Consider the following 22,877-nt stretch of genomic DNA (forward strand, 5'->3'; position numbering starts at 1 on the left):
GAAAATAAAAATGTTTTCGTCAATTGTGTTTTCTATGTATCGGCCACTTTGCTATGTGTAACTAGAAGAATTAACAAAAATATGATAATTTTTCCTGCCTTTACAAGCCATGTAATCTAGCTGAGGAAATAAAATTGACATAAATGAAACAATTAAAGAATACTTGCCAAACTGTGAAGTTGTTATGAAGTAGCAAAGGGAAAAATTCAGATATTAGTAAAGATCCATAAAATATGTGGGATGTAATGGAAAGGAAGAAAAAGAAATGTAAAGAAAGGGCAAAAACATAAGCAAGATATGGAATGAGAAATAAGTAGTCCTTATCCTCAAAAATGGGAGCACCAAAGAAACATTTTAAAAAAAGAAGTGACAGAACTTGATGATAGATTTGATATTAGGAACAAAAGAAAGAGACACAGGTCAAATCTGCCTTCTAAGGATGCTAGAGGAAGAATGATGGTTTTACAAACAGAAATGGGGTAATTAGGGAAGGAAGTCAGTTTGTAAATAAGCTGAATAATTCACCTGAAGGCATTCTGAGTTTGAAATTATAATACAAAAGGCTAAGTGGAGATACCATTGCATGTAGTGGGAGATACAGCACTAAAATCTAGGTGAGAGCCTGGGCCAGATACACAGCATATGGAAGTTATCTGTGATGAAGTGTTTGTGGATGTGGTCATCTAGGGAAAAAAGGGAACTAAGGTTGGGGCAATTAAGAAACCATGCACATTTCTGTAAATAAAAGTCAGCCATTTTTACTTAATATAAAGCTGTTCTGAGGCTTTCTGCGTGATGCTATATAAAATCATATATTCATACTGTCATTAAAAAGCATTCAAATATTATTCCATTTCATAAATGAGTAAATCTCTAATTACTTGAGTATCAGAAAGCTATACTCTTGTTTTTTGAAGATGAATTCATTTATTGAAGAGGCATCTACCCTTTCATCCAATATTTTTTTGAGCCAGTATAGTGTTCCAGGCATTGTTCTAGTCCTGAGATCACAGAGTGAAGCAGGCAGACAAAATTTCTGCTCTTTTAGAGATTCTATTCTGATTGAACAAGGAATAGAAACAATAAACAAATTTAAAAATGTATAAAGTATCATGAGATAATAAGTAGTATAACAACAGATAAGGAAATAAGTAATTATATCTCTAATATTCAAAAGAGGAGGATCCTGTTTTGGATGGAGTGAGGGGTGGGCAGTGAAGTCCACTCTGAAAAGATTTAAAACATTTAGAGTCCTGAATGAAGGGGGATAGGAGCCATGTAGATAGGTGTAGGAAGAGCATTTCAAAGTCCCTGATCAGAAGCATATTTGGGTTGTTTAAAGAACAGCAAGAAGGTCAGTGTGGCTGGAATGAGGCCTGTGAGGGGGAAGAGTTGTAGGTGATGAGTTCAGAAACTAGGCAGATCATATGCCATTTTGTAGATCATGGTGATGATGTCTTTATTAATAGATTCATCCTGAGGATGTCGTTCTGCATCTTGAGATTTACGGTGTTGTTGAGGAATAAAAATCACATTGAAAAAATCATAGGATTTATTCTCTATGCTGCTGATCTTACAAAGATTCTAAGGACTATTAGACTTTAATAAGTTAATAAAAGCTTCACAAGCAATGTTAATTTTCAGGCATGGTTAGAAACTACTGCTGTAGAATATGGTAGTTTAAAAACCAATGGTTAATAGAAGGCTGTAATGGTAGGCCTTCTAATGTAGGGAAATAGAACTGAAGAACATCAGCAGGACTTGAAGGCCAGAGCTCCCAATAGAAAACTAACAAGAGGAGCTGTTTCCTGGCTCAATGAACGAAATCAGCAAATGAAGAGAAAAGAGACGACAAACATGATTCAAATGTATCTCAGTTACAAGGAAGTGATTCCATTTATAAATTTTATATTTTTATTAGGAACAGTGAAAGTCTCTCTTAATGCCCTGGAAACAAGCAACATTGAACAGAATTTTTGACTTTTTGAAATGGATCTTTTTAATTCATTTACTGACACTGTTGAGAAAATTTGTTTAGGGATTTTCTTTTAGACATTTTTATCAATGAAGAATTTAAAGAATTTGAATTAACAAACAATAGAATATTGCATACATTTGGTTGGATTTGTAAAACAATCACAAAGGAAAAAGACTTACTGACTCATGTATAATCTCTAGTGAACAGAAGCAAAACCAGAAATGAAAGAACAATAGAAGGGGGGAAAACGTACATTAATTAGTGTTTGTCATGTATAAAAAAGTTTATCTTAATTTTTGAAAAACAAGCACATTAGAGATATAATTTCTTACTAACAACAAAAATGTAAAATATAGAGGCTTTGGACCAATACTCTTGTATTTATGAAATTAGAAGAAAAATTCTGGGGGAGAGTGCAGTACACTGTTACATTACAGATGATGTAAATGGTACAACAATTTAGAAAACAATATGATAGTATAGAGTAAGTAGCAATAAACATATTTGTTCAATTTGTTTCTGTAATTGCACTTCTCAGGAAATTTCAGGAAAAAGTTAAGTGCTATATTTGCAATGGTGTTCATTGTAGCATTAGACATAGCTGCAAAAATATTGGGAAAACAATCTAAATGTTCAATGATACAGGACGAGTTAGATGAATTATAATAAATTGCATGATGGAATTTTATGCAGCTATTGAAAATCATAATTATAAAAACTAGGCAGAAACGTGAAGAATATTTATTTTATAATGTTAAGCCAAAAAGTATACCATTTAATGTGTTAAATAGAATTGTAACTCTAAAAATTTATAAGAGATACTAGAAAGTATTATTTAAAAATGAAAATAGTAGGATTTTGAGGTTAAGATGTATTGATTCCATAAATATTTGTTGAATGCCTGCATTGTGCCAACAACTTGGATCACAATAGTAAATAAAACAGCTATGCCTGATGGCACTAATGAAGATTAAGTCTATTTTTACCTTTATTTTCAAATTTTTCAATGATGTTATAGCAACTTTACATTTATAAATTTAATTATAAATTAGGGACAATAATAAATTAAAATCCTATGATTGTACTCTGCTTGTTATTTTCATCTGCTTATCTTCAGTACACATACATTTTTGGTAGAACACAAAATAAAGCAATTTGTTTTATTTTCATGTAGTGAAAAGCACAAATTGTTGGTTCCTCTGTTCCCATTTTATTTACTAATTCATTCATTGATTTATTAATTGATTGGTTTATTCTTTAAACAATAATGATTGAGTACATATGTATCGGTGCTAGGATGGGTGCTAGGAGTACTGAGTAGGACAGATGCCCTCTGTTTTCTTACTCTGTTAAGGGCTTGCCACGTTATAGTGCTGCTGTGGATCAAATTGTTCCATTAAAATGCCATTTTTGCTTCTACCACAAATGTTATTTTCTGAATGGAAAAAGGATTTAGATAACAAGCCAAGGCATGCATTTTTATACCTTATGTATGTTTTGCAACTTCAGCTAGGAAAAGGAATTCTGTTTTTAACATGCTTAAGAAATCAGAGGTGCTCTTATATTAAATACCTTGGGTGGCTTCCAAATTTCTTTTTAAATAAAGTAGGTCACACAAATACAGACAGTATTATAAACAAGTATAAAGAATACTGTGAAGTGGTATTTAAATATTGAGAGAGAACAAAATTGATCTTCCTTGGAAGACTGTATTTCTGTCTTTAAGCTCTTAACACTTTTCCCATTTCTAGGGGCAGTATTGACAACACCAGAGTGGCATGTGGGTTGGTGATTTTATATTTATCTACAGACAAATAGGGAAAGAGAATACCATAGATAACTATAGAGAATACTATGAAGTGGTATTTAAATGTTAGCGAAAAGTAAAGTTGATCTACAGAAAACTGTATTTACTTCTTTTTCCCACTCCTTCCTTTCTGGACAATATTGGCAGTATTGACGTAACTGAATGGCATGTAGGTTGGTCATTCTGGAATCTTTATTTCTACATGTTCTTTAATTTCATTGTCCTTAGTTGTCACAACCATTACAGTAGTGAAAGGGTGACTATTTTTTTAAAACTTAGATCTGCCAAGGTTCCTTCTGTTTTAGACTTTTATAAACTTATGGCTTTTTAAAATTATATTCTCGGCCTTCATTAATATCTAATATTGGTTTTATTAAATTATTCAAAGATCCTTAAATTTAAATACATAGTCATTTATTTTAAAAAATTGGGAAAGACTTTAAAAGACATGGTTCCGTCACCACTTTAAAATTTTAAAATGTTAATAGCTTTTGATTATGAATCTTATCACTATGATAGTTTTGTTCGATTTTTAAGGAATTTTCAACAGAGATCAGAAACAAAGAATATAATTAATTCAATTAACAAGTAATTCTTGAGTGCCTCTTACAGGCATAGCAACATTCTAGAACAACAGCAGAAATGTAAAAGAAGGGTATCTGCTCAGGGAGCTTAGGGGCCATTTGAAATTGTCACAAATATTTTTCTCTAGTGTAGCATGAGTCTTCATATGAAGAATGATCATTAAAATGTAATTTTTTTAAACCATATTCTTCTGTGTCAATAATTTATGTTAATATCTTTGATTAGATTAGCACAAACATGCATCCTCCATCCGAAGACTTGTTTTAGGACTGTATCTGAAAATAAAAGCAGTAGTCGTAATGTGCACTAAATCTAATACCCTTGGTAAGTTAGAATATGTAAAAAAGTTTTGAATGACTTTTTTTCCCAAAAAAATTGAAGGTCTGTTCATATTAAACAGGAGAGTAAATATGATCTATTTGCTGAAATAGGTATTTATAAAAATTAAGTTAAAATTAATATGTTCAGATATTTACATGCATGCCTGAATTGGATGATTGAAAATATATTTTCCTAGTATTTGCAGAGATAATGCTAATTGAAGTTACACTTTTCTCATTTTTTTTTTTTTTGCTTTTTGAAGTTTCTGGCTGCTCCTGCCTCCTCCCCACTGAAAAATAAGCATATGAAAGTACTGTGTGTGGCTTGTTTTTAATTTCCGTAGCTTTCAAGTAGAGATGTTGATTTTTCAAGTCCATTAGAGGCTCAGCATGGTGTCGCCATTCCTTTATAAGTAGTTTGCATATTTAGAGGTCTCCCCTAGAGCAAGAGAAGATGGAGGACACAAGGAAAAGTAATTAATTTTGCAGCAGGAGATTCAAGGAACTCTTCTTCTCATATTCATTTCAGAAAAGAGTTAATATTAAGAAGTGGACAATAATCTGGGATGAATTTTGAGATAATAGAACTGAAAATCTAAGAGTGATTTTAACTAAGCTGTTGGATATCACGATGGATATTAACACTGGCTAAAGAATAAAAAATTTTCAACCTTGAGAGAAAGATAATAAGTATTCTAAAAGATCAGAATTCTCTTTGAACTAATAACCCCAGCTTCTATTCATCAGATCTTTACTTGAGCTTCAAATTTGTATAAAGACTGATTTGCTTTCCCCCTTTTCAAAAACAGTTTCCACTTTGTCTGTATAAAATCCTAATTCCTATTTAGTTATCTCTTGTGTGGTCTTGAATAAACACTAGAAGGAACAAGCTAGAGGATATTAAAGATACAGGGTAAACAGATATAAAATATGACAGCAATTGAAGAAAAGATCTTTTTCAGTCTGCAGCAAAGGGAAGTCTGACCCTTAGAATTACTGAAATTTATGGTGATATCAGAAAAATGGAATGATGGTTGTTGAAGATTGCAGTTACTCAAATACCACAAGTCCTTTCACTCTTCTTCATGATCCACCATTTCCTAATCATTTTCTCTATCTGCTTACTTGATCTTTCTCTATGTCTCTACATCTGTTTTTAAAGTGGGGGCTGCAATTGTATCTGGCTTACACACCAAAGGTTTGACTGCCACTGAGTTTGGAGGCATTTTGAATCATCAGACAGCAGATAAGTAAGCGGTGGTGAGGGCAAAATGTACGCATTTTTAATATCAATTTTGTGTCTTGTATATTAAAATTATATTCAGATATATTGTACATCTGCTTCTCTTTGATCAGTGTTTCTGTCTCATCTGCTGTTAGCCCTCTGGTCTGGAACTGATTAGGGAAAATTAGTGGGGCCATCTGGAAACATGAGCAACTTGAGTTTCAGTCTGATTTCTAATACACGTTTTGATTGATGCTAATTATATGGTTTATTTCATTAATTATTTTTGTGACTGTTTATTGTTAGAAAAGAAAATACTGATCTAAAATGAATTGTTTTCAAAGGCTTTGGATCTGGCTGCCCTTTCCACAGAGCATTCTCAGTACAAGGACTGGTGGTGGAAAGTGCAGATTGGAAAATGTTACTACAGGTAAAATTTGTATTATTTGTGAAGGGCTTAGAAGTGACAATATATATATATATTTCAGAGTCTCAAATCGGTATATATGTTTGTGTGTATATATTATATATATGTCTATATTTTTTGATAGATTTCCTCATGGAGAAGTGAGAACTGTGTCTTTGGCTTACTGGCTTACTTGAGAAAGCATTTACTTAACAATCACATGGTAGCAATAAGAACTTCTAGAATAATAAAAGTTTAGAGCTGAGATGGGGAAGCTTTGAGACCAGAAGGCCCAACTCCCCTTTCCAGATTAGGAAGCTGAGGCCAGAGAGTGGCTGTGATTTGCATTAGGAGCTACGTAGTAACAGACCTGGGACTAGAATGGAGTCTGCTGATTTCTAGTCCTGTCCTCTTGGCGATCAAGTGTTCTTGTTTATACTGATTTCTCACATCTGTAAAGCACTTTGCAGTTAAGAGATAGTTCATATGTTACATCGTCTCTCTTAAATCTCATAGCACCTTGGAAGTATTACTAGTTACCATTTTTAATCCTTTTCCCAGATGAGAAAAAGTGAACCTCACAAAGATAAAGTCTTTGTCCAAATTCATATAGCTATTAAGTGGCAGAGCAAGAATGTGAGCTCAGCTTTCTGATGCCAGTTCTCCTAAAATTTCCACAATTCCATATTTTTTCGATACGACCTAAATATTACGACATTCACTGAATTGTTTAAGTACATCTTAAAGCAAATTAACTGAGAGATCAGAAAAGCTGTAATTAACTTTATGGATATTTATATAGCAACTATTAATAGTAAATAAGATCTGAAACTTGTTGCTGATATTGAAATGCATTCAGAGCATTTGGAAAAATAGAGACAAATGAACAATTATATTTTATAAAAGTAAATTATTTTATTACTCAAAAATAAGGTAGATTTTGGTTACCATGAGCACTCTTCAATATTTATGAACTTTGTCATTCAAACACTGCAAGGAAAAGGGAGAATAAAAATGAAATAAGGAGGATGTTTATTGTTCTGTTTTTGAAATTAAGACTACTTTCCATTTACATATTTCACATAGAACTCTAAAGTATTTTTTCCTGCTGCTAGATGGAGGAAGTGTTTTCTGCTAAAAGGTAATTTTAGACCATTATAACATTAAATTCTTATGAGTATAATTGCTGGAGACAATTTTTGAAATTTTGAGCTTCTAAGCAAAACCTTCAGAGATCTTTAATAATTAAAGGAACACACAGCTCTCATTCCTTTTGTCATCCATTTATGATGGCATTTAAAAGCATGCACCTTGTCATATTAAATTATCGTTCTTCTCTGTTATTGAATACCTGCCCATGACTATTGTATACTCTGTATTCATTTATTCACACATTCATTCAGTAAAATATTCAATGAGCAGCTACAGGCACTAGGGTTACACAGATTTATTAGATCATCCCTTATTTGAAATGATTTACAATAGCATGGGGGAGAGATGACAGGAAATAATTATAGGTTGAGTATCCCTTATCTAAAATGCTTGGGACCAGAAGTATTGTGGATTTTGCATTTTTTTCGGATTTTGGAATATTTTGATATACCTAATGAGATCTCTTGGGGATGAGACCCAAGTCTAAACACTTTTTTTGAACATGGCTTACGCCATTTTCTTTGCACAAGAATCCATGTGGTAAATCGCTCTTTGATAGTACTAGAAGAAGTTATTTCTTGAGGATGCAATAATAAAAAACATATGGTTCATATTTTCTTCCTTTCTTTGGCTTCCATATAGCTCAGGATCTCTGGTTGCATTTTCATTTGTTTTTTAATTTGTTTTTCCTTCCATCTTAATTTTTTTAAAAAAATTGTGTTTTCATTTTCTTGCTCTATATGTATCCTTTTATTGTAATTTCTTCTCAATCATTTTTGGAGAGAGCCAAGTTATTAGATAAATATATAGACTCTCATGTAATTTGCATTCACGGAATTCAGTGACTTTGAATCATAGGTTTAGGACTTGCATGTTCAGTTGATGTTATGTACAGAGATATGTTGTTTTTAAGAATTTTAGAGATCTTTGATGACATTTTATAAATACTTTTTGTGAAGTCTGTGGGACCTTTGAAGAGGTCGGGGCTTCTGCCATATCACATATCTTCTAACCTTAGGCTAATCTTTTGGGATCACTTTTAATCACTGTAATCCCAAGGCCTCCAACAGCTATTTGCATATCATATCAGCCACACCAATGCTTGGGGTTCAGGTTATGAAAAATAATCAAAGCTATTTTTTAAGCCTTTAAATGAAAGTAGCACGATGGAACATATTGTATGTCATTCTGATTTTATTTCACAAAATAAAATGTTATCATATCTAAGTAGCTCTTAGATGGCTAGAAATGAGTAGTTGTGAGAAAGCCTGACAGGTCTATTAAGGACAGGCTGAATGAAAGCTGTGTGTACTTTACTGCCTGATTTAGTGGGAACAAAATGTTTCGTGGGCAGAAGAGGCAGGGACTGACATCAGGACAGTCATATTTAGGCAAAGAGAAATCTCAGATTCATAGACTAGGACAATCAGTATTAGATACCTAATAAAGGAAAAGAATAAAGATTTCTTAGAATAATAAAATGGTATAGTTATATTACTCAAGTGGTAATTATTACTTATATAAAAATAAGGATAGCTTTTAAAATGGGCTTTTGTCTCAGAGCAGTTGTTTTCAAGGAAATGTCATCCTTCGAGTAAAATGGAGACTCTAAGCATTTATTCAGGTCACTTGCCATATGTCCCCCTGATCATAAGCTCTTTGGGTGGTGAACTGATGTGACCTGGCTTACTGGCAGCTATTAGTCTTAGTCCTGCTGTGACTAGGCTTCACACAGACTCTTTATACACCATTTGGGGGTTAGAAGCTGGTCAATATGGGAGCTAGGCAACTTATTGCTAAACAATATAAGCATATATGTTAATACATGTGAGTGTATGTAACATTGCCGCCTTTGGTACATGCTTACTCTTATAGATGTAATTTGTCTCTATTCATATCCTGAGAGTATGATGTAGTATTTATTTTTAATATCTAATTTTTAAAATTGCTGTTCTTAGGTTAGGAATGTATCGTGAAGCAGAAAAACAGTTTAAGTCAGCCCTGAAGCAGCAGGAAATGGTAGATACATTTCTCTACTTGGCAAAAGTAAGTAAATCTTTTAAATTTAAGTGAAATCTGTCTTCTCAGAATAAATGTTTCAATTCTGGCCATTGCATGGGGAGAGTTAACAGTTTCTTCAGGAATATTTGACAAGTGACTATGTTGAGATTTAAATTCTTTTTCTTTAGCAAAGGAAAAAGTGAGAACATATGCAGGGTCTCAGAAAAATTGATTACCATGAAAAATGAGAAAACCCCTTTAAAAGATTGCCCATTAGGACAAAAGAAAATACCACAGGCTCACTACCCCATAGGAAACAGGCCCCAGAGAGACCTTTTCTGCAGTACATTTGTCTACTACTTGAGCAGGTTGTAGAGAACAGGGACTGTGTTTACGTAGGTCCTTAATTACCCAGCTCTGCCATAATAACAAAAATAATACTTCCCTTTTATTGAGCACCTGCTCAGTGTAAAGCATTTTATCATGTCTTACATAATGCAGTTTAATTTAATCCTTGCAATAACCCTTCAAGGTGGGTTTTGTCACTTGACTTAGAGTAGGTTTTTAGGATCATTTGACTGTTAAAAGCCAGCTTTCAAACCCAGATCTTTCTAACTCCAGAGCCTATTCATGGCCACATAGTGCCACCCATAGCCACAGCTGAAGTGACGGGCCACCTAGAATTTTCAATATTGGAATAAAGTTATTTCTTGACTCACACCAAGGCTACTTTGAAAGAAAAACATACAATGAAGTGGTGGTTATGACATCATTTTGCTGTACCTTTTAGAGTTTTTTAAATTAAAAAATGTAGTAAAGGATATTCAAAAGAAGATGAGATATAAAAGAAAGGGCTACTCATTCCTATGTATGGTAATAAAAATTACCATACTAAAAAGAAACAAAATGAAAATTATACTATATAAATTTACTGTGCTGGTCTTAGTATGTTTATAGCAGTTTTCAAAAATGTTTGAAACTATCTGGTGTCTAAGTTTATCTTCCATATATTATATATTGAGCTTAAATTCTTGAAGTTTCTAAGCATAGTAAACTTTAGAAAGAGACAGCTTGAAATTAAACCTCAGGTCACACTATTTGACTATCATCTTCTTAATTATCATTTACCATGTGGTTGAAAAAAATGTGCTTGGTATTTAACTATTGTTAAATACATGGTTTCACCTATTTTTTCATAAGTTGATTTTTTAAATCCATTATTGCCTTACATGACTATATAGAGGTAAAATTTACGTGTTTCCTTCATTGTGTGAATGGATGGTTGCCATGTAATAGAGATCAAGCAGATTGTAGGAGCAACATTGTTTCTTAAAAATTTTAATTGTTAATTTAAAAATTATTAAATATTTTATTACTTAGTATATCAATTATATTATTGATTATATTTTAAAAAGCAGTTCAGAAGTGTATATGGTAAAAATTGAAAAGTGTTTTATCCATACCTCTCCCTCTGATTTCAGACTTTCATGGTAAATACTATAAACAGTTTTCTCTCATATCCATTTGGGCCTTTTCAAAGCACAATCTGACTGTTTAGAAAGTGGGTCCAAAATCCTGAAGAAAAGTGTCATAATCCTGTGTTTCCATACGTAAAATCATAATTCTCTGTTTTAGAAATTGCTGTTAAGCATATGGGTTATCCATGCTAATGTTCTAATTGCTGACGAAGTGGAAGCCATCAAGTGCTAACTTGCCCCATACCTCACAAACCTGTATGCCCTTTATTTTGAAGGGGGCTTCTCCAAAGCCACCCTCTCCACTGCTGTTCTTTCTCAGACCTTGTTCCATGGGTCATTCCCTCTTTCTCCAGCATCCTCAACTTCAGTCTACTAATTGGTTCCTTAATGCCAGCCTGTAGACATACTCATCATGTCTGTTCTTTCCTAAAAAGATTTTCCCTTGATCTTTATCTAATTACTGCTCAATCTCTGTGACAATAGTAAGCCCACAATAAGCTTCATACACAACAAAGGGAGACAAAACTATAACATCATTATTAGAAATTTTCCTGAACATTTGTTACTAATCAATAAACTTGTCATAACAAATACTGTTATTTTAAGAACTGATACTTCTATTGTATTGAAATGTGTCATGCTTTTAGGTTTACATCTCATTGGATCAACCTGTGACTGCTTTAAATCTTTTCAAACAAGGTTTAGATAAGTTTCCTGGAGAAGTAACCCTGCTCTGTGGAATTGCCAGAATCTATGAGGTAAGGTTCATATTATTGTTATTATTTTTTCATTGATATATAGTGGTTGTACATATTTTGGGGGTACATGTAATATTTTAATGCCTGTATACAGTGTGTAATGATCAAATCAGGTGACTGCAAACATTTATCTTTTCTTCGTGTTGGGAACATTATAATTCTTCTCTTCTAGCTATTTTGAAATACAGAATAAATTATTAACTATAATTTCTCTATTGTACCATCAAGTGCTAGAACTTAATCCTTCTATCTAACTGTATTTTTATACCCCTTAACTAACTTCTCTTCATCCTCCCACCCCCATTCCCTACCCAGCCTCTGGTAACCACCATTCTACTCTCTATCTCCATGAGATGCACTTTTTTAGCTCCCACATAGGAGTGAGCACATGTGATATTTGCCTTTATGTGCCTGGTCTATTTGACTTAACATAATGACCTCTAGTTCCATCCAAGTTGCTGCAATAACAAGATTTCAGTCTTTTTCATGGCTGAATAATATTTTATTGTGTATGTATACCACATTTTCTTTATCCATTCATCTGTCAATGGACTTTAGGTTGATTCTGTATCTTGGCTATCGTGAATAGTGCTGCAATAAACACAGGAGTGCATATGTCTCTTTGATATAATGATTTTCATTCTTTTAGATACATACCCAGCAGTGGGATTGCCGGATCATATAGTAGTTCTATTGTTAGCTTTCTGAGGAAGCTTCATACTGTTTTCCATAATGGCTGTACTACTTCACATTCCCAAAAACAGTGTATGAGCGTTTTCCTTTCTCCACGTCCTCACCAGCATTTGTTATTTTTTGTCTTTTTGATAATAGGAAATCTAACTGGGGTGAGATGATACCTTATTATAGTATTGATTTGCATTTTCCTGATGATTAATGATGTTGATTGAGCATCTTTTCATATACCTGTTAGCCATTTGTATGTCTTCTTTTGAGAAATATCTGTTCAAATCTTTTGCCCATTTTTAAAATGGATTATTTGGTTTTTTTGCTATTTGGTTTGTATTTCTTATATATTCTGGTTATTAATCCCTCATCAGATGAATTTACAAATATTTTCTCTCATTCTGTAGGTTGTGTTTTCTCTTTGTTGATTGCATCTTCTGCTGTGCTAGAGGCTTTTTAGCTTGATGTAATCCCAAATGTCTATTTTTGTTTTGGTTGCCTGTGCTTGTTGAGGTCTTACACAAAAAATCTCCGCCCAGACCAGTGTTCTGGAGCGTTTCCCCAATGTTTTCTTCTAGTAGTTTCATAGTTTCAGGCCTTAGATTTAAGTCTTTAATCCATTTTTATTTTATTTTATTTTTGTGTATGGTGAGAGATAGGATTCTTCATCATATAGTTATCCAGTTTTCCCAGCACCATTTATTGAAAAGACTTTCCTTTCCTCATTTTATGTTCTTGGTGCCTTTGTCAAAGATGAGTTGATTTAAATGTGTGGATTTATGTCTGGGTCCTCATGCTGATTTGATTAGTACAGCTTAGTGGTATATTTTGAAGTCAGATAGTGTGACGCCTCCAGCTTTGTTCTTTTTGCTCAGGATTCCTTTAGCTATTCTGGGTCTTTTGTGGTTCCATGCGAATTTTAGGATTGTTTTTTCTATTTCTGTGAAGAATGTCATTGGTATTCATATTTTGGTAGGGATTGCCATATTGTTTTAAAAGTTGATGTGAAATTGAGGTTATGTGGCACTTAAGTAAGCTCATTGTCCCCTGGGGTCCTAGTAAGGAGAACAATTTATAAAATTATGATTGTTGGCCTGTGGTTTACCAGTAAAATAAGAGATTTTAATGTATACATTTAGTCAAACTAAGTTTTTATTATGAAGTATTTCAGACACACAGAAGAGTATAGAGAATGGTATAAGACAGAGATTTAAATTATTTTCCCTGATGGATAGCCTGTTGTCCGTGCTCGTTTATTGATCTTTCCCAAGGTTTGTAGTGTCAAATGTCAATTTTTTCCCTACATGGTGGATATGTTTTAGGACTTTCTATTCTGTTCCACTGGACTGTTTGTCCACACCTGTGCCAATATTATACCACCTTCTACCACCTTGTTCTTCACAGTTGGTTATTCTTGGCCCTTTGCTCTTCCATACTGATTTTAGGATTGACCTATCAAGAACCATTAAAAAACCCTGCGGGCATATTGATTAGAATTATATTGAATATATCAATGATGGAAGGTGGGTAGGTGGGTAGGCTGCCATTCTTCCCATTCTCAGTCATGATACAACTCTTCCATTTACTTAGATCTTCTTTTTTGTCCCTCAATGAATATTTTGTAATTCTCTCCAGAAAGATGATGTGTTGGGGGGGACGTCCCGCCAAACTACCCTGACATTCAGTGATTTACTACGACTGCCAGTACTCAGCATGCAGTTGTACTTACAGTTAAGATTTATTAGAGCAAAAATATAAAAAGAACAATCAGTAAAGGCAAAAAAAAGTCTCACAGGGAAAAGTTCAGAAGCAATCAGGTGCAAGCTTCTAAGAGTCCTCTGCCAGTGGAGTCACACAGGACACAATTCTTCCAGCAACAAGTTGTGACAACTCGTGAGGAGTGATGTCTACCAGGGATGCTCGTTAGAGACTCGGTATCCAAGGTTACTACTGGAGCTGGTCGTATAGACGTGCTCTGCCTATCATGTACCAAAGTTCCAGAACCCCAGAAGTAAGCAGGTGTTCAGCACAAACCACACTCTCTGTAAAACTGTTTAGGTGTAGCAAGCCATTGTTACCATTTGGAGAAAGTTTTATCTCAATATAAGTAACTACCCAAGTTCTCAGATGCAGGCCTTTCTAAGAATAGTGGTCTCAGGCTGCTTTGTTTACATATTTTTTGCACAGTTGTATTCCTAGGTATAACTGAATGGAATCCTTATTTTTTTTCCTCTTGTATTTTCTATTGGATTATTTCTGGTAATATAGTTTGGATATTTGTTCTGTCCAAATCTCATGTGGAAATTTGATCTCCAGTGTTGGAGGTGGGGCTGAGTGTTTGGGTTATTGGGGCAGAGCCCTCCTGAGTGGCTTCGTGCCTTCCCCATGGTAATGTGTGAGTTCTTGCTCTATTGGTTTACATGAGAGCTGGTTGTTTAAAAGAGCGTGGGCACCCCCCCTTCTCTCTCTTGCTCCCTCTCTCACCATGTGACACACCTGCTCCCCCTTCACCTTTTGCCTTGATTGGAAGCTTCCTGAAGCCCTCACCAGAAGCAGATGCTGGCTCCATGCTTCTTGTACAGCCTGCAGAGCTGTGAGCCAAATAAACCACTTTTCTTCACAAATTACGCAGTCTCAGGTATTCCTTTATGGCAGAGCAAAACTAAGACATGGTGAATAGGAATGCATTGCTTTTTATAGTTGATTTGATACTAGCAACTCTTTAAATTTTAAGACCTTGTCCATAGGTCTCTTTGATATTCTAAGTAAATAAAATAATTATCATCAGCAAATATAGACAGTTTTCATCTTTTCATTTCAATTATTTTACTGCTTTTTAAAAATATATCGTATTTCTTAGGACTTCCAATATAATATGGAACAGAAGCATCTCTGTTCTCTTTAAATTCTTTGAAAATTCTAGGTATGATATTTTGAAATCATTTTGTTAAAAAAGAATAGAAGATATTAACATTTGCCGTATCTAGGTGATAGTATGTGAATGATTTTTATTTTCTTCTTTATGCTTTTTGTATTTCCTAGATTTTTCGTAATGAACATACATTACTTTTTAAATGAAAAAATGCTATTTTTAAATTGTCTAGAAAAATGTTTCCCTTTTGAAGTATAATTTTGATAAATGTATAAATAGAAGACTTTGATCAATCAATAAAAATACTTTATCAACATCTCTGTCTTTACTTGTTGTGACCATAAATTGAATATGAACAAAACTTTGACCCAGAAACTTAGAAAGGAAATAAAATAGAATTGATTTTTGAAACCAGTAGAATTTATGCTAGTTCCAGTGGTGACTATCCTGATATAATCGGAGCTCTTTGACCTTTAGGATCTGCCTTCTGCACGTTCAGCCTTTTTACCCTTCTCTTCTCAGGCAGGAAGTGCTAGCAGAAAGAGCTGAAGAACTATTATATCTTTAACGGTGTGGTTGCTAGTGGGCAGAATTCCTTCCAAGCCTCTGTTATAGTTACTGTTGCTATGGCATTGATAGGAAGTGGCTCTGAAGGGATTCTTTTGTCAGCTACCTTCTTCCTTTCCCAGGTCTGAGTTGAGTTTGCACTCGAAGGGAAGAAAGGCGTAGAAAGGAAAGAATCCTCTTTGTAGGGACAATATTTCATGCATAAATAGGGTAACCAAGGATTAAGCACAGACTTGAAATAGGTGGTAGGAATATTTCCCCTTGGATTTACATAGTTAATTTCCTTTATGCCAAAGTTTACCACACCAAAGTCAGATTTCCAGTGTATTCTTTCTCTCTTTATGTAACAAGGATTTAGAATTAATTAGTAAAGTTGGTTTCTTAGCGTTGTAGCCTACGCCGTGTATGCCTTTAGGGATTTTTTAGGGATTTTTTAATGTCCATCATGCCTGTCTCTGGAGAGTTTCTCTTTATGTTCTATTCTTTTTATTTACCACTTTCATTTTTTGTATTGTACCTTTCAAATATTTCCCATTTTAAAATGAACTTGTACTGCCTATTGTTCATTGCTTGTTTTGTGCAGACACTTGTTAAAAATGATTTATCCTTGTGAAATTTCTTTGGTAGTGGTTTTAATTTTTCTTAGGGTATTTTGTTAATCCATTTGAAAGATGGACCTTTATTTTAGCTGTTCTTTGTTGAAAAGTGTTTGAAATTAGAAACCTTACCCTGGAAATGTTATTCCAGTGATCCTCGAACTTTACTGTATATGAAAATTACCCTGGGAGTGTACAAGAAATAAGAGCTCTTCCTACTGAATCAAAAGTCCTAAAAGGTGGGACTCAGGCATTTGTATTTTTACCAAGCTCATTAGGTGATTCTGATGTATAACAGAGTTTGAGAACTCCTGCAACAAACACTTCTTAAATTATTTGCAATTTTATTTTAAATAATTAAAACCTAATTATAGATTTTATCTATATTTTGTGAATTGATTAAAAAATAACTACTGTGAAAAATCACTTAAATAACAAGTTTATTATATGCTTGAAGTGATATTTATATACTTGAAAATGTTATTTTAAATCTACATTAATAAAATCTATTCTAGAGCTAGTATAATTTAAACAGTTCTGATGTAGGAATAAATTAAAGGACCAAAACAGAGTTCACATGTGTTCATATATATGAAAATTTAGGATGTGATGAAAATTACCTATTAAGCCAATTATGTTATTGGATTATCTAATAAGTAGTTTAAAAATAGAGCTGGATGTGAGTAATGATTCTTATACTAAAAGAATCTGGCTGGGTGCTGTGGCTCACTCCTGTAATCCTAGCCCTTTGGGAGGCTGAAGTGGGAGGATCGCTTGAGGCCAGGAGTTCAAGACCAGCCTGAGAAAGAGTGAGAGACCCCGTCTCTACAAAAAATAGAAAAAAAATTAGCCAGGCGTGGCATCCCACAATTATAGTACCAGATACTCTGGAGGCTGAGGCAGGAGGATTGCTTGAGCCCAGGAGTTTGAGGTTGCGGTGAGTTATGATGATGCCACTGCACTCTAGCCTGGGTGACAGAGCGAGACTCTGTCTCAAAAAAAAAAAAAAAGAATTCATTATTGCCAGATTTAAAACTTCAGATATTGAAATCATGAAAGTTCTGGAAGAAAACCCAGATGAGTTAATTGTATAAACTGGAATGGGGAAGATTTTTCTAAGCATGACACAAAGTCAGAAAGCCTTATTAGGAAAGTTTGATAAACTTGAGAATATAAAAGTTAAATTTCTTATGTTGCAAAACCAAAAATACAAACAAAACCAAAACAAAAGGTATAACCAAAACAAATATCAAACAGAGAAAATGCTTGCCATACCTGGGACAGACAAAAGACTGCTTTTAATTTCCTCAATCTCCACACTGCTTAAAAATTGCTAAAAATGGGAGATTTACACACACATGCACACACACACAAATGCCCGTGCACACACACCTATAAATTCTCATTTATTTAGTTAAGAATGTAAACACTTATGGAAATGTGGTGTTTCTTCAGAGCAGTTGTGGTTCAACATATCATGGTTTGGCTTTCCTGTAGGCTCTTACTTTCCTTCCTATCAGTCTACGCAGTGGCCATCAACCCTCTCCATTTATGTAAAACCACCCCAGATGAGATGGTTCCAGCTGCGTTTTGACTATACCACCACTATACCATGCATGTATTGATGAAACGCCATGCAGAAGTAAAACAAAAAATGAAGTAAAGCTTTTAGTTTTGATATGGAAAGACAGCTGAGACACTGCTAGTAAGAAAAATAAACTGTATGTTAGAATGATTGTTTATGGTTAGAGCATGCATACCCATATGTGTGCTTATATATGAACAAAATTTCTTGAAGAATACTCAGGAAACTATTAACAGCCTCTGCCCACTGGGATTTGGAGAGGGGGCTTTTACTTTTAATTTTGTACCCTTTTGTAATGTTTAAGTTTATTTAGCACAAACACATATTTTGTAAGTTTATAAAACTTAATTGAAACACTACATAAAAAGTCGTCTAAAAAATAAGTGTTTCGGTCTAAAATTCCTCAAGATGGCATAAATTAATTTCTGTGCCGATCAGTCAAGTATATAAATATTCTAATGTAATTTTATAAAAGCCTTGAACCAATAGGCCACTGAGGCTGGAGTCTTCTTTGTATTGGCATTGCCACCTTTGTAGGCGCTAACACTGAAGCCTTGCACTATGGGATGCATTTTTCTTTGAGTAAGAATTTCAAATATAAAGCATATAAAAATTTGCATAAAGCATGGGTTTGGATCAACTGGTGAATGTTTTATTAGGGTTTATGGGACTGATAAGTACCTGTGTAGACTGAGAATCAACTGAGAGACAGATATAAGATTTAGACAAATGAAGGCCAAACCATTAATCTTATTACTGGTAGAAGCAAAATTGGAGCATGTGACTTTAGATCTATGGCCAAAAGTACTTAACAGCCTTCCTTCTCCAAGTTAGACAGACTAATGCATATAGCCTGTTACAGACATGGCTATATGACCTACAGACCTTCACCACTCAGGGAGAGCCTCTTATTTTTCATAAAAATATATTATTTATGTTAACATGTTATAGGTACATTACATGTTATTTAGAATGAGTTAATTAAGAAATGTTATTTAATCTGAGTAAATTAACAAATGTTTTAAACTATCTCAGTTTCAAGTTCTAATATCAATCTATTATATATAACCTATATTAACAAAACTTTGGGATTCTCAGCAGTTTTTAAAAGTTTAGAGAGATCTTGAGACCAAAAAGTTGGAGAATTTCTGTTCTAGTATAAACAGGAGAAGTTAAGAAAATTTTTGAAAGTTGTTTAATTCTTGTTTATTAATTTTTTAGTATCCAGAAGTACTAAACTTGATGTTAAGAAAAGGTACACCACATGATCTTGATTTAAAGGAAATTACTATATTTCATGGATTCTAAAATCATTTTTTCCACATTTTAACGCCTCTGAAATTGTGATACATTTAAAAATGGATAGCATCTTTTGATCTTTGTGACCAAGTGTCATTTGTCATGTAGTTGTCAGAGTCTGCTTATATGGGAACTTGATCATTATTCCTGGCAGCATAGCGAACTTGGTAGTTATTCCTGAATGTTGCCTGAGAGCTTTTGTTGACACCTGCTGGTAAGATCAAGAAAGCTCAGGCATCAGCATAGCAGAATGACTGTCAATAGCTTGGAGGAAAGTCCTGGAGACAACAGTGGAGCACACTTTTAAGAAATGATGAGAGTGGATTTTAAATGTTCTCCCCACAAAGAAATGGTAAGTATGTGAGGTGATGGGTATATTAATTAAGCTGACTTGCTCATTTCACAATGCATATACATATTGAGGCATCACACTGTACCCCCCAAATATGTACAATTATTATTTGTCAATTAAAAAAATAGTGTAGCACCAATGCATGGAAACACCTAGACAATGATGACTAAGTCAAAAAGGGATTCAGAAGAATTTGACTGCATGCGAAAGAATACTATATTCAATTTATTTTGGTTATGTGTATATACTTTATATAAAGTATGCAAAAAAGTGATCTGTGTCTGAGTACATCTAAATAAGTCTATCAGTAAGTATCAAAAATTCTATGTTTAAATTGTGTGGTGCCTATTACAATCAATGGAATCTCTTATATTTGATAAAATATGATGAACATCTAACAAAAAATATGAGCCCTGATATGGTAAGAACAAGTGAGTGGTTCAAATAATAAATGCCATGTAAGTTGAGAGGCAGAAGAAAGCTAAGTCAAGTCAGGGCATTAAGGGAATTTTCATGAAGGATGTGAGGCCTGAACTGGGCCTTGAAAGTAGACTTGAGAAACGTAACATTCATTAGTAATATTAGATACCTTGATTTATGATTATCAGCATTTTAGGAAGAGTATATAACAACTATAGAGGGTTTCTTTAGTTTTAATTCTGTATGTATTTCTGAACATAGTCTGGGTTGCTGTCATTTCTTTCCTGGACTCTTGATCTTGCTGCTACCATTCTTCCCTATTTTGGTATGTCCTGCAGGTAGCAGCCAAATTATTCTTTAAAAATGCAAATATGATTATCTTCTTCCTCTGCTCTTAATCCTCTAATGGTGTTCTCTTAACTTAGAAAAAAAAAAAAAGTCTGACACAGGACCTGGCTGCCCCTCTGATCTCCTTTTGTGCCGCTCTCCTCCTTTCCCGCCTCACTTGTCTTGGTGCAGTTCTTCATATGTGACACGTGCGTGCCCACCTCAGGCTCACACATTCGCTAGTCCCTCTGCTCAAACTGCGCCTCCCCCGGATGTGCTCAGGTCTTGATCCCTTGTTTCACTCAGGCCTCTCTTCAAATAGTACCTCCTCCAAAGTGACCCCTTCAGCCACCCCTTCTGACGCAGCACCCACTCCCCTTACCCTGCTCTGTTTTTCTTCACATCACTTATCCTTTCCTGACATTCTATTACATATTTGCTCATTTGTTTGTCTTGCCCACCAGATATAACCTCCGTGAGGACTGTAACCTTATCTTTTTGTTTATATTGTGTTCCCAGAACAGAGTCTGGCACGTTGAGTCAGGCTCTCAATAACTAGGTGTGAATGAATGGACTTAGATCAGTCAGAAAAAAAACAGTGTCTTGTCCAATATTAATAAAGTATTGCTCTTCTGTCTTGATGGAGAATAGGAAATGAACAATAGTTCATCAGCAGCAGAATACTACAAAGAAGTTTTGAAACAAGACAATACTCACGTGGAAGCCATTGCATGCATTGGAAGCAACCACTTTTATTCTGACCAGCCAGAGATAGCTCTCCGGTTTTACAGGTGTGCTTTATAAGGTTCAAGTTATAGAACTACTTTCCTGTGAAACGCTAACAAAGATGGAATGAAAATGTAGAGAAATAATATTAACGTAGGCCATGTCTGTATGAAACTAATGATAATATAGGCCATGTCTATATAAAACTAGAAATTCTAACACCCAGATATTTTATGAACATTATAGTGACATCCAATAATTTGGAAACATGCAGATGTCTTGGAGAAACACACCTGGATAATTGACTGAATTTTTAACCCCATGTCATTGTATGAGTTAGCCATTTCATCATGCACCAGTAATAGTTTAATAGTTACTTAAAACACTTCTCATCATCACTGCCTCCATTAATACCACTAAACTGAAACCAAAATAGTGAAGAGATTTGCAAAGAGCAGTTGACCTTGTGTTCTGAACCTTGATGAGGACCTGAAGTAGGATGCCCTGTTTTGTGAAGTATTGTCAACTCTTGTTCAAATATTTTTTTTGAAGTCTAAATAAATTATTTTCACTGGTTCTAAGTACATACTTACTTTATCCTGTATATGGATTCTGAAATTAATTTTCAAATTCTGACTTCCCCTGTAGCCCCTTGGGTAATATATAAGGAGATGACTGGCAGCTGACGGGAGTTCTTTCCAAATATATGTTGGAGGCATAAAATATAACGATACAAATGCCGTCCTGTGCACATGCAGCTGGCTCTACTCCCCCACCCCCAAAGTGGGTCATGGGTTTCTCAGGGCAGCTGGGCTGGATTTTCATTTGCTTATTTGAACTCTCTTGCCCTTTGTCCCTCGGGATTAATGATCCATAGAAGCAAGTGGGGCTCTGGAGCTGCGGCATGAGAGCTAAGTGGATAATGTAGGGATTCCCCTGATGGTCTTGTCTTTCTCACTAGAAGCTCACTGAAGGTCAGTAGACACAGCTTAACCACAAGTTACAGATAGCCAAATACAGGATCCAACTCAGCTGAAAACTTAGAGAGAAATGCTAAACACAGCCCTCAAATTAGATTAGATGGTCTTAGGCATTTACCCAATGGACCAAAGCTTCATAAAGCTAAACTCTGTAGGTTTTACATTGTGTGACTATTTCTTTCTTATTTTTTGGTTCTCTAACAAAGTGTTTGGGGAAAAACTTAGATAAATTGTTTCTGATCTTGCCTTTGGACACATTCCCCATGACTACTACCACTGTAAAAGATACGCTTTTGCATTTGCTATAAACGTTTTCATTTACTATAACACTTTGTTTTTATATTCTTTGGGAGTGTTAAAAATTATAAGATGAATTCATTTCTAACTTTGTAAAATATATATATATGTCTTAACATTTGTAAAGTTGGTCCGACACCAAAATTTGTGTGTTGTTTTTTTGAAAAGGCGACTCCTGCAGATGGGCGTTTACAACTGCCAGCTTTTTAACAATCTGGGGCTGTGTTGCTTCTATGCCCAGCAGTATGATATGACTCTGACCTCATTTGAACGTGCCCTTTCTCTGGCAGAAAATGAAGAAGAGACAGCTGATGTCTGGTACAACTTGGGACATGTAGCTGTGGTATGTTGTCTTTCTGATATATTTCTGTTATGGAAAATTACTTGGAAGAAAATGTTCAGGTATTGTAAATCCAGGTTTGCTTGTAGTCCTACATGGCAATTTAGAGTTTTCTAGGCATT

The 22,877-nt window shown here is 34.4% G+C and overlaps 1 protein-coding gene across 5 annotated transcripts in view; it reads left to right on the forward strand.

The window, feature by feature from the left end:
- TTC8 (tetratricopeptide repeat domain 8) overlaps positions 1-22,877 on the forward strand; it is a 46,515-nt gene that overhangs the window by 18,360 nt on the left and 5,278 nt on the right. For all 5 annotated transcript variants that reach the window (XM_069465202.1, XM_069465201.1, XM_069465204.1 and 2 more), the window contains 5 exons: positions 6,260-6,345; positions 9,432-9,519; positions 11,600-11,710; positions 21,064-21,203; positions 22,584-22,758. In XM_069465202.1, coding sequence (XP_069321303.1) covers positions 6,260-6,345; positions 9,432-9,519; positions 11,600-11,710; positions 21,064-21,203; positions 22,584-22,758 — 600 coding nt within the window. The remainder of the gene's footprint in view (positions 1-6,259; positions 6,346-9,431; positions 9,520-11,599; positions 11,711-21,063; positions 21,204-22,583; positions 22,759-22,877) is intronic.

Source organism: Eulemur rufifrons, chromosome 2, assembly GCF_041146395.1.
Source record: "Eulemur rufifrons isolate Redbay chromosome 2, OSU_ERuf_1, whole genome shotgun sequence".
Taxonomy (NCBI): Eukaryota; Metazoa; Chordata; class Mammalia; order Primates; family Lemuridae; genus Eulemur; species Eulemur rufifrons.